The sequence below is a fragment of the Cajanus cajan genome, chromosome 1 (genome assembly GCF_000230855.2).
Source record: "Cajanus cajan strain Asha chromosome 1, NIPB_CcT2T_4, whole genome shotgun sequence".
Lineage (NCBI taxonomy): Eukaryota > Viridiplantae > Streptophyta > Magnoliopsida > Fabales > Fabaceae > Cajanus > Cajanus cajan.
This window is the reverse complement of record NC_138517.1, coordinates 36688063-36703211: the sequence shown is the minus strand read 5'-3', so window position 1 is coordinate 36703211 and position 15149 is coordinate 36688063. Positions and strand designations below refer to the sequence as shown.

General features: G+C 34.5%; 1 protein-coding gene and 1 non-coding gene across 2 annotated transcripts; one reads left to right on the top strand and one right to left on the bottom strand.

Moving 5' to 3' along the window:
• Nucleotides 1-1455: 1455 nt before the first annotated feature.
• Nucleotides 1456-5005, bottom strand: LOC145949592 (uncharacterized). The gene is made up of 2 exons (XM_083060002.1): nucleotides 3756-5005; nucleotides 1456-3032 (listed from the first exon to the last, which is right to left on the bottom strand). Exon 2 carries the CDS (start codon nucleotides 2510-2512, stop codon nucleotides 1631-1633), a length of 882 nt encoding a protein of 293 aa, XP_082916128.1. The 5' UTR covers nucleotides 2513-3032; nucleotides 3756-5005; the 3' UTR covers nucleotides 1456-1630.
• Nucleotides 5006-7530: 2525 nt separating this feature from the next.
• LOC145954009 (small nucleolar RNA R71) lies at nucleotides 7531-7636 on the top strand. Its single transcript, XR_014431220.1, has one exon. It is a non-coding gene; the product is annotated as a small nucleolar RNA R71 (small nucleolar RNA).
• The last annotated feature ends 7513 nt before the right edge of the window (nucleotides 7637-15149 follow it).

Genomic DNA, 15149 nt, shown 5'->3' with positions numbered 1-15149 from the left:
CAACTTAATCTCTTGTTGGTCCCCAACAAGATACCAATCAAAAACCAAAAAGGTTACTTCCTACCATAAGATTTCTTCTATATCAACAATAGGTAAACACTCAATCAATTCACCATCAAAAACCAATTTCTACTCACTGAGGTGCCCACAACAACAACCATGCCCAAACACAAAAATTGCAAGGCAAATCATAGCATGAACATTACAAACCAATATCTGAACATACTCTCTCAACAATGGCTCTCCAGGGTGAGTGTTTCTCTCAAGTCCATTCATCATTTCTATGAACATAAGCATTGATATCATCTCTTCAGTACTACTCTTTGAGAGAAATTAAGGATCACAAGGACTTTTTTTTGGAAAGTTGAGGGTTGACTGAGGCTTGGTTAACAAAGGAATGTGGTTTTTCAGATTAACAGGGTTTAAACTCAAGAGAGTAAAATGAACATGAACCAAACACTCCACTTTGCTCACTCTAAATATTCAACTCCAACCAAATCTCTCAGCCCAAAATCTTCCTCTAATTACACACCCTCTTTCCTTAAAGTTCTTTGCCTAGATTTCAAGAGGTCTCTCTCTCTTTTAAGACTTTTTGTACAGGTGCTTGCTTATTTGGCTCTTGATTTGTTTTGATTTTTGTTTTTTTTTTTTTTTGTTTTTTTTTTTATAATGAATACAGGATAATGGTAAGATGAAACTAACAAGCACACTTGACTATAAGCAGAAAAACATGAAAGAGAGGTGACTCTTCCCTTCAAATTGCATTGGCTTACTTTCTCCATTTTCTCTCAACTTGACAACTCTAACCAACTACCCCAACTTAATTCCCAATTCATTTTCATTTCACTCTCAAAAGTTTTGGAGGGTGATGAGTTGGCATTTGGGAAAGGTTTAAGGTGATTTGAAGGTTAAAGCTGAAACAGGTTTTGAAGAATAGATTCAATTCTGGCTGGCTGTTTGGTTCTAGGCTTAAAAAGATTTCAGTTATTTACAATGGAATGCCTTGATCCTGTCCAAAACTTTCTCACAAGAACAATCATTCAAGATTCAACCAATGCAAACACATATGCTATGATGATGGCTCTCAAAAGTGGAAATATATATGACATATGCATTGTTTAGTCACTCTCACTCACCAGCTTGGCTAAATGTTCATTTATTGATCTTTCATGCCATGCTAATCAAATAACTCACAATTTCATGATCAAACAAAGTTGGATGAGTACAACCTCAAAGCAAGTTTTAAAACAAACTAATTCAAAGTGAATCAAAAGAGGTGTTTTAACTTTTTGTTGATCTAAAAGTCATCTCATTTCCTTTATTTTCAAAAAATTTATTTATTTATTTATTTATTTATTTTATTTTTTATTTTTTATTTATTTATTTTTTTTTTTTTTTTGACTATCCCCACATTTCAACCAAAGACATTAAAAATGCAACTATGAACACAACAAGTTCAAACCAAAACATCAGATTAATAAACCATCAAAACAGGTAATGACCACCAAAAGTTCAAGCAAGAACACTAAAACCAGTAAACCAGCAAAATAATCCAAACGAAATGAAAACTAAATAACTGAAATTAAAATGACTTGAATTTAAGCTGGCATAATTAAAATTAAACTCCTCCTCAAAAGGTGGGTGATAGTGATCCATCATCTCCTCTTTCCTCATCTTCTCCTTCAGAGTCCATCACCTGTTCGCCTTGTGCATCACCCCCTCCTGGAAAAACAGGGCTGTCCCCAGGCCAAAGGATAGCTTGTTGAAATTGCTCTGGAGTAGGCCAGGGATACAAGCTTCCGCCGGTGCCGGCTTGATGTAGAGTGTAGTTATAAAAATATGAGTGCAAGGCCAACTGTCCGCGATGATTAGCAGCCTGTTGCAGTTGCATATGGCGCAGATGGGCTATCTCCAACTGGTGCTGCTGCTCAATATGCTGGAATTGTTGAACTATGTATGCCTGCATGGAAGAAAAATCAAAGGGACCCGGTGGAGGAGCTTGAGGTATAGATACTGGGGGTGAAGGTTGAGGCTGGCTAGGTGGTGGGAGGTTTGTGTCAGATGCCCTTGGAAACTCCCTCCGATTGTAGCAACGAGCATTAACAAATACATGATCGATTTGCCTCCTGATTGGGACCAATGGTTGAGGAATCACCACTCCTTTTTCTTTGCATAAACCTGTAATCAAACCAGGGAAAGCTAGTGGTCTAACAGCACCAGATTTAGAAGGTGTAGACAGGACAATAGCATGAATCTCATTTGATATTAAGGTTGCTATGTCCACATCCTTCTGCTGCAATATACAAAAAATTAGCTTTGCCTTGGAGATGGTTATGTCAGAGGTGTGAGTGAGAGGAACAACATTGCTGTAAAGGAAGGCCTGCCATAACCGCACAAGGGATTTCAGATCAGCTCGAAGGATGTGTGTGGGTTGGCCCTTGGTGCCTGTCTGGTATTGGCTCCCTGGAAGGCTCAGAGTCTCAAGCATCAATGTTGACATCTCTTCATCCATTGCAGTTCTCAGGAGCTTCCTATAATCATCTTGTTCTGGTATGCTGTACTCCGTGTGTAGGTAGGTGTTAATTGTCACTGGATCATAAGGGATGATCTTACCTCTCACCCATGAGACTCTATCTTTGAAATCAGGGTTGATAGGAAAGGCATTAGCAAAAAATTCTCGAATAATGCTTGCATTGTATTTTTCTTGTGGCTCACCAAGCTTAGTCCAATTCCTCCTTTGATATTCATGCGAGAAATCTAAGAGAGGACATTTCAACCACTGGACGTTCAGCTATAATCTGGCGGCCTTCTAGATCCAAAAATCTTTGTTGCTTGTGCCTGGTGCGAAATCGGCTTGGCAGAAAAGTGAACTTTCTGGTTGGCCGAGGTGAGGGTGGTGCTTCTTCGTCCTCAGAAGGGGTGGCTGATGAAGTTGGTGAGGAAGTGACCACTTTCTTTCTTTTTCTATCAGCTGAGATCTCATGAGTAGCTTTAGAACTCCTGCCTGTACCTGCCCCTCTTGAACGAACCATCTGAAAAATCAAACCATGCTTGCAACCATGTTAGCACACAAGTGATTCAGAAAATTTTTCAAGGGGCAAAAGAGATATTGCTATCATTCCACTACATGAGGCTCAATATAGTTCATTTAGCTTTAAAATTGTATACAATGCATGCCTGAAAATTACACACATGAGCACTTACGCACAACGCATGCCACACATTGAAACCCACCACAGAGGTTATTTTGCTTGAAAAATGAGATCATTTTTGACTTGAGCATTTTGTTAACACATAACAGGCAGAGATGAGAATTAGCCATTCATGCACACCAAAACAACCCTCCATCTAAACTTTTCAGTTCAAGAAGAAAATCAATTCCACATTGTATTTTCATGATGATTAAAGAACCCAAAACTGATGAATATGCATGTTGTTCATGTGAGATGAATAGTGCATAAAAGCTTCATAAAATTCATGACCATATAAGAATAATGTGCATTTGGCATTTAAATTGAAAACCCTTCTCATTGAAGCATTTTATCAAACACAAAGCAAGCACGAAATTTGAGAGCTCATGCATGTATTACATTAAAGATTCAATCACCAAAATTCATGCTTTTCACACTTGTGTACTTCAAGCCAATCAAAAAGTTCAAAATTTGAGAAGATGATTAAGAAAAGAATTCAAGAGGATGAGAAGCACACAAACACGAAGAGCATTGTGAAGGAGGAAGAAAAGTGAAAACTTTTACCTTGATATCTTAGCAAATAGATGGATGCTTTGGTATTTTTGGGTGAAATGGTTGAGGAAAAATGGAACCTTGATGCCTCAAATTGGAAATTTTATAGAGAGAATGTGAGGAGTAAGATGAAGAGTGGGGAGATTGGGGGGTTTCGTGTGTGGGAGAAAAGAGAAATGAGAAATGAAGGGGTGGAGAGAGAATGGTTCAGTTTTATTTCAGAATTGGCGCCAGAGACTTGGCGCTTCAGCTGCAGATTGTGGCGCTTGAGCGTTGGAACTTTTAGATCAAGGGTGATCTCCAGAGACTTGGCGCTAAGGCCATGGAAACTGGCACTGGAGCTGTGAAATTTTAGACACAAAATTATCAAACAGAGAGTTGGCGCCTTAGCTGTGGGTTCTGGCGCTTGAGCTGTGCAGTTTCAAAATCAAAGGGGAGCTCCAGAGACTTGGCGCTATGGCTGTGAAGCCTGGCGCTGGAGCGCTGAGTATTATGGCACTTACAGAGAGATGGCGCTATGGCCATGGAGCTGGCGCTACAGCGCTGGGATTTTGAACAACCAAAGTAAACTCCAGAAAGTTGGCGCTAAGGCCATGAATCCAGCGCTGGAGCGGTGAGAATTTGAAGTTCTAAAGAAATGGGCAGAGAGTTGACGCTATGGCTACAACTCTTGGCGCTACAGCGGTGAGATTTAGCATGTAAAACTGGACCAAACAGAAACTTGACGCCTTAGCTGAGACCTTGGGCGCTTCAGCTGTGAGGGTTCGTGAGTTCAAGAAGGAACTCCAGAGACTTAGCGCTATGGCTGTGAGCCTGGCGCTCTAGCTGTGGAATTTGGCGCTTCTATATGACAGAATTTGGTCATGTGGTCTTCATGAAAGTTGTAGCTGTGGATGTTAGCTTTGCATTCGTTTTGGAATCACCCAAAAAGGAGGTCTATAACTCCAGATATGACTGTTTTAGTGAACATGGGTCAGGCTGCCAGCGTGAGTTAAAACTGTTGCGGTTTTTAGAACATTTAACATGGTAGATGAAGGAATTTGAAAATGGATTCTTCATAAAAGTTATATTATTTTATCTTATCTTTCTATTGACATAAATTTTGTATCATTTGGATAACCACAGACAGAGTTATGCCCCAAAAACCAAGGATTGCCAGTCAGCCCAATTTCAAAGCATCACAAAATTCCATACTAGATATTAAGTTTAACATGTACTTAGCCAAAACCCATTATAACACCACAACCAACATTGAACCAAACCTCTCTATGCACAAAGATCTTTCACTCCACACTCCAAATCATTAAACTACTTACAAACCCCACATAAACAAAGATATGTAAAACATATAAACACACAACATATTAAACACACACATAAACAAAATGACATCCAAAATCTTAACTGACAACACAAACAAAACTTACTAAACCAGAAATGTTAAACATATTCCACAACATGTAAATCATCAATCACACTTAATGAAATTAAAACAAAAACATGCTAATTTAATGTCTTTAGCTTGACAATCCTGTTTGTTCATGGCTCCTTCAAATATGTGCTGGTAGTGGATCTCTCCACCTCACCACCCAAATAATGCTTGAGCCTCTTACCATTAACTAGCCAATTCCTTCCAGAGGCAGGATCTTCAAGTTCAATGGCTCCATAGGATTTGACAGATTTAATTGAGAAAAGACCTGACCACTTAGATTTGATCTTCTCAGGGAAGAGTTTCAACCTGGAATTGAACAATAATACCTGCTGGCCAGGTTGGAAGTTCCTATTCAGAATCTTCTTGTCATGATATATCTTGGCTTTGTGCTTGTAGGACTTAAAAGACTCATAAGCTTTCAATCTCCTTTCTTCCCATTCATGCAATTGAAGCTTTCTTTTCTCCCCTGCTGCCTTCAAATCATAATTTAAGGCCTTCAAAGCCCAAAATGCTTTATGTTCCAATCCCACTGGAAGATGACAAGCTTTACCAATGACCTTTTCCAATTCTTCATTAGAGATAGGCAAAGCCTTCTCTAGTGGCAATGAGCTCTTGAAATCATTTTGAGTTTCCAAGTACACATCATCTAATACATCAATTCTAAAGCAATCTTTGTTGCCTTTTGGAAACTTCGTTGTTTCAAATACATTGAAACTCACTTCCTCATCTTGGACTCTCACCTTCAGCTTTCCATCATCCATGTCTATGATAACTCTAGCTGTCTTCATAAAGGGTCTGCCCAATATCAATGGAATCTCCACATCTTCTTCCATGTCCATCACTACAAAATCAACTGGAAACATGAACTTATCAACCTTCACGATCATATCTTCCACTATACCATATGGAAGCTTGATGGATCTATCTGCCAATTGCAAGGTCATCCTTGTGGGTCGTACCTCTACATCTCCAATCTTCTTCAGCATAGATAATGGCATTAAATTGATACTGGCTCCAAGATCTAATAGTGCCTTACCCACTGAAAGATTACCAATTGATACAGGGAGAGTGAAACTACCCGGATCTCTAGATTTTTGAGGCAAAGATTTTTGTATGATGGCACTACACCCAGCCTCAAGCTCCACAGTTTTTTCTTCAAGAATTCTTCTCTTCTTAGTCAAGAGATCCTTCATGAACCGAGCATAAGTAGGCATTTGTTCCATGGCTTCAGTGAAGGGAATATTTATCTGGAGCTTCTTGATGATGTCCAGAAACCTTGCAAATTGTCTTTCCTTCTCTTTCTTAGATGGGGCATGAGGGTAAGGTAAGTCTTTAATAGGAACAGTGGAAATGACTTCCTTGCCCTTCTTTTTATTTTTCTCCTTCTCAACTTCATTCTTCTCTTTTATTTTCTCACTATCTACACCCTCATTTTTATTGCTTTCTCCCTCATTCTTCTCAATCTCTTCCTCAACCCCCCTCAATTCAACATTTTCTTTCTTTTCATTTTTCTCACTTACCCCAACATCACCACCTACCACCTTTCCACTTCTTGTTGTTATGGCTTGGCAATACTCCTTGGGGTTGGTCTTGGTGTTGGCTGAAAATGGGCCTTTAGACATGTCAGCTAATTGTTTAGCTAGCTGACCCACCTGCACCTCTAAGTTCTTGATGGATGCCTCTGTATTCTTCTGGTTGTTCATAGATACCTGCATGAACTGGTTCAGAGTATCCTCCAACTTGCTGGTTCTTTCATGCATAGAAGGATAAGCAGGCTGGTGTTGCTGTTGTTGTTGTGGTGGTGGCCTATTGGATGATCCAGCTTCATTCCTCCATCCATATCCTTGGTTGTTATTGTTGCTTCTCCAACCTTGATTTCCCTGCATATAATTGTTAGTGTTATAATTACGGGAATTAAAATTACCTCCTTGTTGTTGGTTCCCCACATAGTTGACCTCTTCTTCATTTGGAATTTCTGAACAGTGACCATTAGGATGATCTCCTCCACAAAAATCACATTTTAAAGAAGGTTTTTGTTGGGTTGAAGAAGAAGCAATAGCATGAAGCTGTTGCGGAATCTTGGCCATTTGCTTAGTCAATGCTTCGATCTGTTGAGACAGCAGTTTGTTCTGAGCAAGAATTGCATCATTAGTGTTAAGATCGAGAACTCCTCTTTTATGAGATTGATGTCTCCCATGCTCTGCTTGGTGATCAGAAGATGCCAGAGATTCTATGATTTGAGTGGCTTCCTCTGGACTCACAGTCATCATAGTGCCACCAGCTGCTGCATCCAATAACATCTTCACCTCAGGTTTGATTCCATTGACAAAGAAATTAAGTTGAGCTATATCTTCAAACCCATGGTTAGGACATTTTCTGAGCAATGACTTAAATCTCTCCCAGGCTTCACAGAATGGTTCATCTGCACCTTGCCTGAAAGTAGTGATTTCTGACTTGGCCTTAATATACTTGGATGAAGGATAGAATCGGTTCACAAACTTATTTTCCACATCACCCCAGCTTGTCAAACTTTGATTTGGGTGAGATTGTAACCAAACTTTAGCTTTTCCTGTCAAAGAAAATGGAAACAACCTCAAATATACAGCTTCCTCATCAGCCTTAGGAATTCCCATAGTTCCACATAACTCATAGAAATTTGATAGGTGTGAGTATGGGTCTTCATGATCAAGGCCAGCAAATTGTTGTGAGCTAACCAAGGTAAGGAAGGCAGGTTTCATCTCCATGGCTCTAGAAGTGTTTGGAGCTACAATGCTAGAGAAATGTCTAGGACCCTGTTGTTGTGCATAATCACCTAGGGTCCTTCTGGGAGGCCTAGTTGGTCCATTTCCACCATTATTATTTCCTGTTCCGTCTTCAGCCATTGGTTGATTTGATGAAGTAGAAGAACTTGGAAAATCCTGTTGTTGTTCTAGGATTCTCTCTAACTGTCTCAGCCTTCTTGTTCTGCTATTATTCCTCCTTGCTGTTCTTTCAATTTCAGGGTCAAAATGCAATTCTTCAGCTGGAGTTTTTCCTCTCATACAATTTTTAAGAAATCTGCACAGGAAGGTGAATCCACAAAACACAACAAGACAGATATCTCTATATTGTAGCTATTCACAAAATGGATTATCTACACAATTGCAAAATCACAAGATTAAAAATTACTAATTAGCACCAAATCCCCGGCAACGGCGCCAGAAACTTGATGAGGATTTTCGCAAACCTATCACTTGGCAAGTGAACCAAGTTTCGAAATAGTATTTAAAGATCGTCCTCAGGGATTTGAGTGATTAGTAATTCTTACTCTAATGATTTATAAGAAAATGATGTTCAAATTGCAGATGAATGAAAATAGATTAAAACAACACAATAAAACAAATGTAATAAGGACAATGATTAAGAAACAAGGATTGGTTCGGAAGCACTTGTTAACTCATATATCTTCTTAAAATAAATGCTATTCTAATTCCATTATTTCCACGTTCATTAAGTAATCCAACAAGATTCCTCAAGGTTGAATCCTAAAGTCATTAAGCTCAAAACATGATTCCTCTATGTTTTGAGTTTAACACTTCGCATTAAGACCAAGAACTTGAACAATGTGACTAACCAAATCAAGTCTATCCCTAGAACAAGAATTGATTAGGTGCAAGATTCAGTTCGGGTTTTCAAAAACGTTTTCCAACTGGATTCAAAAACCAAAAATCATACAACGGGTGATCAAGCCGATATAAGCATTAAGGAAAGAATCAAACACAAATAATGAAATTAAAATGCATATATTTAAGAAGAAGAAGAGTTAATAGTTACATCCAACCAATCCTCAATGAAATTAGCCACTCATGGCCATTACAAATTCTGCAGCAAATTCCATAAGAGAGTACAAAGTTGCAGATCAAAAATAGAGGTTCAGGACTCCTCCTACGTGACTCCCTAGCTGCAGCCCCCAATCAGTTCGTTTTTTTGAGCTGTAGTCTCCAATCAATGTATATACAGCTGTTTTTGCATTATTGGTTCAATTAGTGGTTTTTCCACTAATGATTTTCCCCTTTTTCCTTGTTTGTTTCTCCTTAATTTAAGGCTCCTTGTCTCTCTTTTTAATTGAGTGCTCATGTGCTTCTTGTTTCTTTCCTTAATTTTGTACCCCACTGTTTCTCTCTTTTCCTTTGTTTATATCAGCTTTAAAATAGGGGCAGAAAAGTGATTTTTATCTCCACAGCTACAGCTGTAGATTCACAGCTATAGCTCCAACTTTCTGGACCCTTTTCAGACTTCCACAGCTCGAGCTCCAGATTCACAGCTCGAGCTTCAGCTTTCCAGATTTCCACAGCTCGAGCCCCAGATTCACAGCTCGAGCTTCAGCTTTCCAGATTTCCACAGCTCGAGCCCCAGATTCACAGCTCGAGCTCCAGATTCACAGCTCGAGCTCCAGATCTACAGCTATAGCTTCAAGTCTCTGGAACTTCACAATTTTTCCCCAAATTTTCACAGCTCGAGCTCCAGATCCACAGCTATAGCTGTGGATTTCTGCCTAGCCAAAAATTCTGCAAAAATATGAGGAAATTCCTTAAAATTGCTACTACTCCTCTACTCTTATAATATAACTTAATTATTTAAATAAAAAGAGTGAAATAACATACATATTATCTCTAATTACCCAAAAAGAGTACCAAAAGTTGAGTGCAAAACAAGCCTAAAAATGCACTCAACATACTCCTAAACTACTCTTCGTCTATTGCTAGCGACAATATGTCATGTGATATGTTACTGGCGCCACATGCATGATAATATGTAGTTTGTGTCCATACATATGAATTTTTAATGTTGTATGATAAATTGATGTTTTATGTCTTGAATGAGTGAGATGTGATATTATTATTAATTTATCTATGTTATATATGTTTTGTTTATGTTTGGTTATCTAGTGTATATTCTTACAGAGTGAGATGTCTCTCACTCCTTTTCTTGTGTTGTTTTTCCTAGACTGTCTTACAGGTAATTAATTATCAGCACGAGGCTGAGGATGTTGGTGATGAAGCTTAGGCTTCTATGTTGAGATAGGTAATTATCAGCACGAGGCTGAGGATGTTGGTGATGAAGCTTAGGCTTCTATGTTGGGATTTGCCCTGATAGGACATGTGACATCGGAGCATAGATATAATTAGATTAGAATATTTTTATTAAATTGTTTAGGAAGACCTTATATTATTTTTATGTAATTTTTGCTGATTAAGCTATTGTTTAAGTTATGGATGTGATACCTCTATTTAAACATGTTTGGTATTTCAATTATGAAAAAAATTATGTTATTCAATTTTTTTTATTTGTGTTATGGTATGTGGGGTAGAGAGTGTCACACAAATGATATATATTTATTATTACTAAATAAATAAAATTTATATATATTATTTTTATAATATTATTGATAAATTAATATCAATAATATCATTAGTATATTTATAGATAAACTAATAATTTGATAAATATAACTTAGTATATATTAATATACTTTTACAAAAATATAAATATACTAATTATAAATATACATATCTTCTCTATATTATATCTATAAATATAAGTATATTTATATTTTTGTAAAAGTATATTAATATATACTAAGTTATATATCAAATTATGAGTTTCTCTATAAATATACTAAAAATATTATTGATATTAATTTATTAGCAATATTAAATTATTAATAATATATAAATTTTATTTATTTAGTAATAATAAATATATATCATTTGTTACATTAATAAAAACTATAGTATACGTTAACTTAAATAAACAAATAATTGTATAATTTTAAAATATTATATATATATATATTAAAATTTTAAAATTATTAAATTTTTAATGGGAGATATTCAAATTGCACAATTATGATATTTGAGGGACTAAAATTGTTCAATTAAAAATTGAAGGACTAAAATTGTACAATTACAATTCTTTAGGGACTAAAATTATCCAATTAAAATCTTAGGATCAAAGTTGTACAATTACAATACTTGAGGGATCAAAAATGTAATTGAGCCAAAATTAAATTAACACTTTTTTTTTTCATTTCACGTTTTTTTTTATTTTAAATATTTTTAATAAATGTCTTAATTTCTTATGCTCAAAATTGACAATTTTTTTTATTTAATTAAATAAATTTCATAATTTTTTTCAGTCCTTTAATGAAAAAAATATTTTTAATTGTATTATTTTTTTAAAATTTTTTTAAACATATTTTCTTTAATTATGCATAATTCTTAGATATAATAGTTTTATAAATAAAATTTCATATTTTGAGAGGGAACAATCCGTCACAAATGTTTTTTTTTTTTATTTAGTGAAGAAATTTGTGACGGATTTTTTAGAGACGAAATTTATTTCGTGACAAAATCCGTAACAAAAGTCAATAAATGTAAGTCTGTCACAAAACTGAAAATTCCCTCACAAAATGTGTCACTATTAGCAATAATATTGTTTCCGTCACAAAATTCGTCACAAATATTAATTTTTCTAGTAGTGCATGAGAAATATATAATGATAATGGGTGACTAATTTTTTATTCGTGGGGATGAATGATTGATGATGCATGACTTATTTATTTATTTATTTATTTGTGAGAGTAATTTGTGTTCTAAAGCAACGTTAGTTATTTAAGAGTCGTTGCTTATTTGTAAGAAATTTCTTGTGTCATGTCATCACATTCCAATGAGAGTCACTTATAAACATTATTGCTTATTAATAAGATATATTACTAGCACACTCTATTAGAGATGCTCATTGTCATATACAACCTAATTGAATACTATATATTTATTACATTAATTATACAACATATTTTTATCACTTAGTTTCCTCGTTTTCTTTAAGGCCCCACCCTTCATAGTTTTCATTCTTTACATTATGTACCTGTCTAACGGGCACACTAGTAATCTTCTCGTACTCTCAAGACCGAACGAGAGCTCTAATCGAATATTCCGATGAGGGAGAGACTACCTGCAAAAGGCACTCCGACGCTCAAGTCAGGACAAACACATATATCAATAGTAATTAATGAACAATGACGTTACCTCGAGATGTGGACTATTTATAGTGACATTAATGGGTCCTACCCTCCATGGGCCCTATAATAGGGTTACTTGATTAGGTAATATGTCCTTAATTGGCTTATCTGCATGATTAACTCTTTATCCTTGGTTAGGGATGATTACAGGTTTCCTGACTTACTTCACCCAAGACTTCGGCCATTTTGTGGGCGATCGGGGGTCGGCCACCTGGTACGGTGAGTTTTGCCGACCTGCCTTAACCTTTTCGACCTTCAACTAGGCCGATTTGTTGTAAGTGACCAATATGTTGTCCTAGGGACAATCTATTCAACCATACCTTCTGGCCACGTGTGCCGAAAGGTATGATCGAACGGCCCTACTCGCACACATTATTTCTTAGAGGTAGCCAGAGATCTCAAACAACCTGAAAAATTATTGAATCCAAATTGAAAAATTCGAATTGGATTAAAAAAATGCAAACCCAATAAAATTGGATTAGATTATAAATTTTAATGTTAAAAATCCAATCTAATTTGATTCAACCGATCAATTATCTATATATCTATATATATTATTTATATTTTTTTTTATAAAGATTTAAAGTTTATCAATAGAAAAAAATTTAGTTTGGAATAAAAGACCAACCTGACTTTCTAGTAATTCTTAATATTATAAGACTTTAATCAACACTTTATATTCTAAACTAATCTACTTAAATTTAATAAAATAAAATAAAAAAATAGAAAAATACTACTCACACCAATTCGTGTCCACCACTATTAATTATTTCCATTTGATTTTACCAATCAAAAGTTGTGTTGTTCTTTCATTTCAATGTATCAACCAACTTTATCAACAACTTCCTTCACTAAAGTATTATAGTAATCTTGAAGTTAATATAAAACATTAATTTCTCCAAGACTTTAATATAAAACATAATGTTATACTTGGTCAGTAGAATATATATGTATCTTTAAAATCCAAAATATCAAGTAACTTATTAGAAAAATTTAAATTACAATTTTGCTCTAAATATATAATTTTAATTTCTTTATTTTAAAATAGAGACATTTAATTTTTTTATTTTTTTAAAAAAAATTTAATATATTTTTATTCCCTATAATTTAAGGTAATTTTTTTAAATCTTTCAAATTTGAAACTAGTCTTTTTAGTTTTTGTTATTTCAAAAAAATCTTATTTTAGTTTTTATACTCAAATTTTGTTAGAAAATTTACCAAATGCTATCGTATAAAATCTACTTAGTGATGTTCTTATTAATGAAAATATCATATTAAACTCGATTGATATTACATAACTATTTCAATTTGTCATTTTTTAAATATGTTATTCGTGATCTGAAAAATTAAAACAAGATTTTTGAAAATTACATGGATTAAAAATAATAATTTTAAATTTCAGGAACCAAAAATAAGGATAAATTTGAATGATTAAAAATATATTTAAACCTTTTAAAAATATAGAATTTTGTTGCACCATCAATTTAATATTCATTGGTTGTTATATTTTGATAACTTATCGCCATTTTAACTAATATAATATTTAGTGATGTGACATATAAAAATAAAAATTAAAAATAATGTATCAAATATCTTTATTTGTATTTATTTTAATGAGTTATTGGTATTTATTTTATTAATAAATTTTATTTACATGTTTTTTTTTAGTTTCTTTTATTTCCAAATGTCCTGTTATTAAATATTATATCACTTAAATATGTATAAATATTAAAAATTAATAAGTAATATATGTCAATTTGATGAAAGAATTGAAATTTCATGTTTTTAAAATTTGAGGGACAAAAGTTCTTTATTTTAAAATAGAGGAACCAAAGTTACGCATTAACAAAAATAGGAGAACCAAAAATGTAATTTAGTCTATTAAAAATGATACTACTCAATAAAATGCAAGAAATTGTTAGAATATTCAAAATTATATATATATATATATATATATATATATATATAGAGAGAGAGAGAGAGAGAGAGAGAGAGGAGGGATCGTTTTACTCTAGGAGTAAGTCTACCTAGACTTACTCCGTTCAATAACTCATGTTCTACATCAAATTTCAAGATCCAACCGTTCAATTTAAAGTTCTTAATGTATAGATCAAATCTGCAAAGTTTTAGAAAATTTAAAAATTATTTGATACTTCATTTCATCAATTCAAATTGATGGATAATCATAAAATTATTTTATACATTGATTCAAATTAATGAAATGAAGTATCAAATGATTTTCAAATTTTCTAAAAATTTTGCAGATTTGATCTATGCATTAAGAACTTTAAATTGATCGATTGGATCGTTGAAATTTGATGTAGAACATGAGTTATTGAACGAAGTAAGTGTAGGTAGACTTACACCTGGAATGAAAGGATCCCTCCTTTTATATATATATATATATATATATATATTGTATTTCTTAAATTTATCGTATTTTCCTATGGAGAATTTTCTATATTATTGTACCGTCTCGGTAGGAGGGTCAGATCGGATTCTGACCGAGATGACACACCTACATAAGAGGGTCAGATCGGATTCTAAGCACCTATGTAGAGGGGTCAGATCAGATTCTCTTACGTAGGTGTGTCGTCTCGATCAGAATCCGATCTGACCCTCCTACGTAGGCACTGATCCGATATCAGGGATAAAATCCTATCTTTAATGACAAAATATTCCCAAAAAATTGTCATAAAAATCTCCGCGCTCACGAGGCCATGAGGCCCATGAACAAGAAAATATAAGACCTAAAAACCCTAGAGTAAAGGAGACAAATTACACTCTTGAATGCTCTGACTCAAAGGACTGATCTAGGAGAAGAACCCTAGACCCCTCCTTGGTCCACAACAAGAAAAATGATAAATTACGACGGGCAAATTGCGACGGTTATCTAGAAACCGTCGTCGCT

Excerpts from the sequence above, each read along its gene's own strand:
- LOC145949592 (XM_083060002.1), bottom strand. The coding sequence starts at position 2,512 with ATGGATGAAGAGATGTCAACATTGATGCTTGAGACTCTGAGCCTTCCA.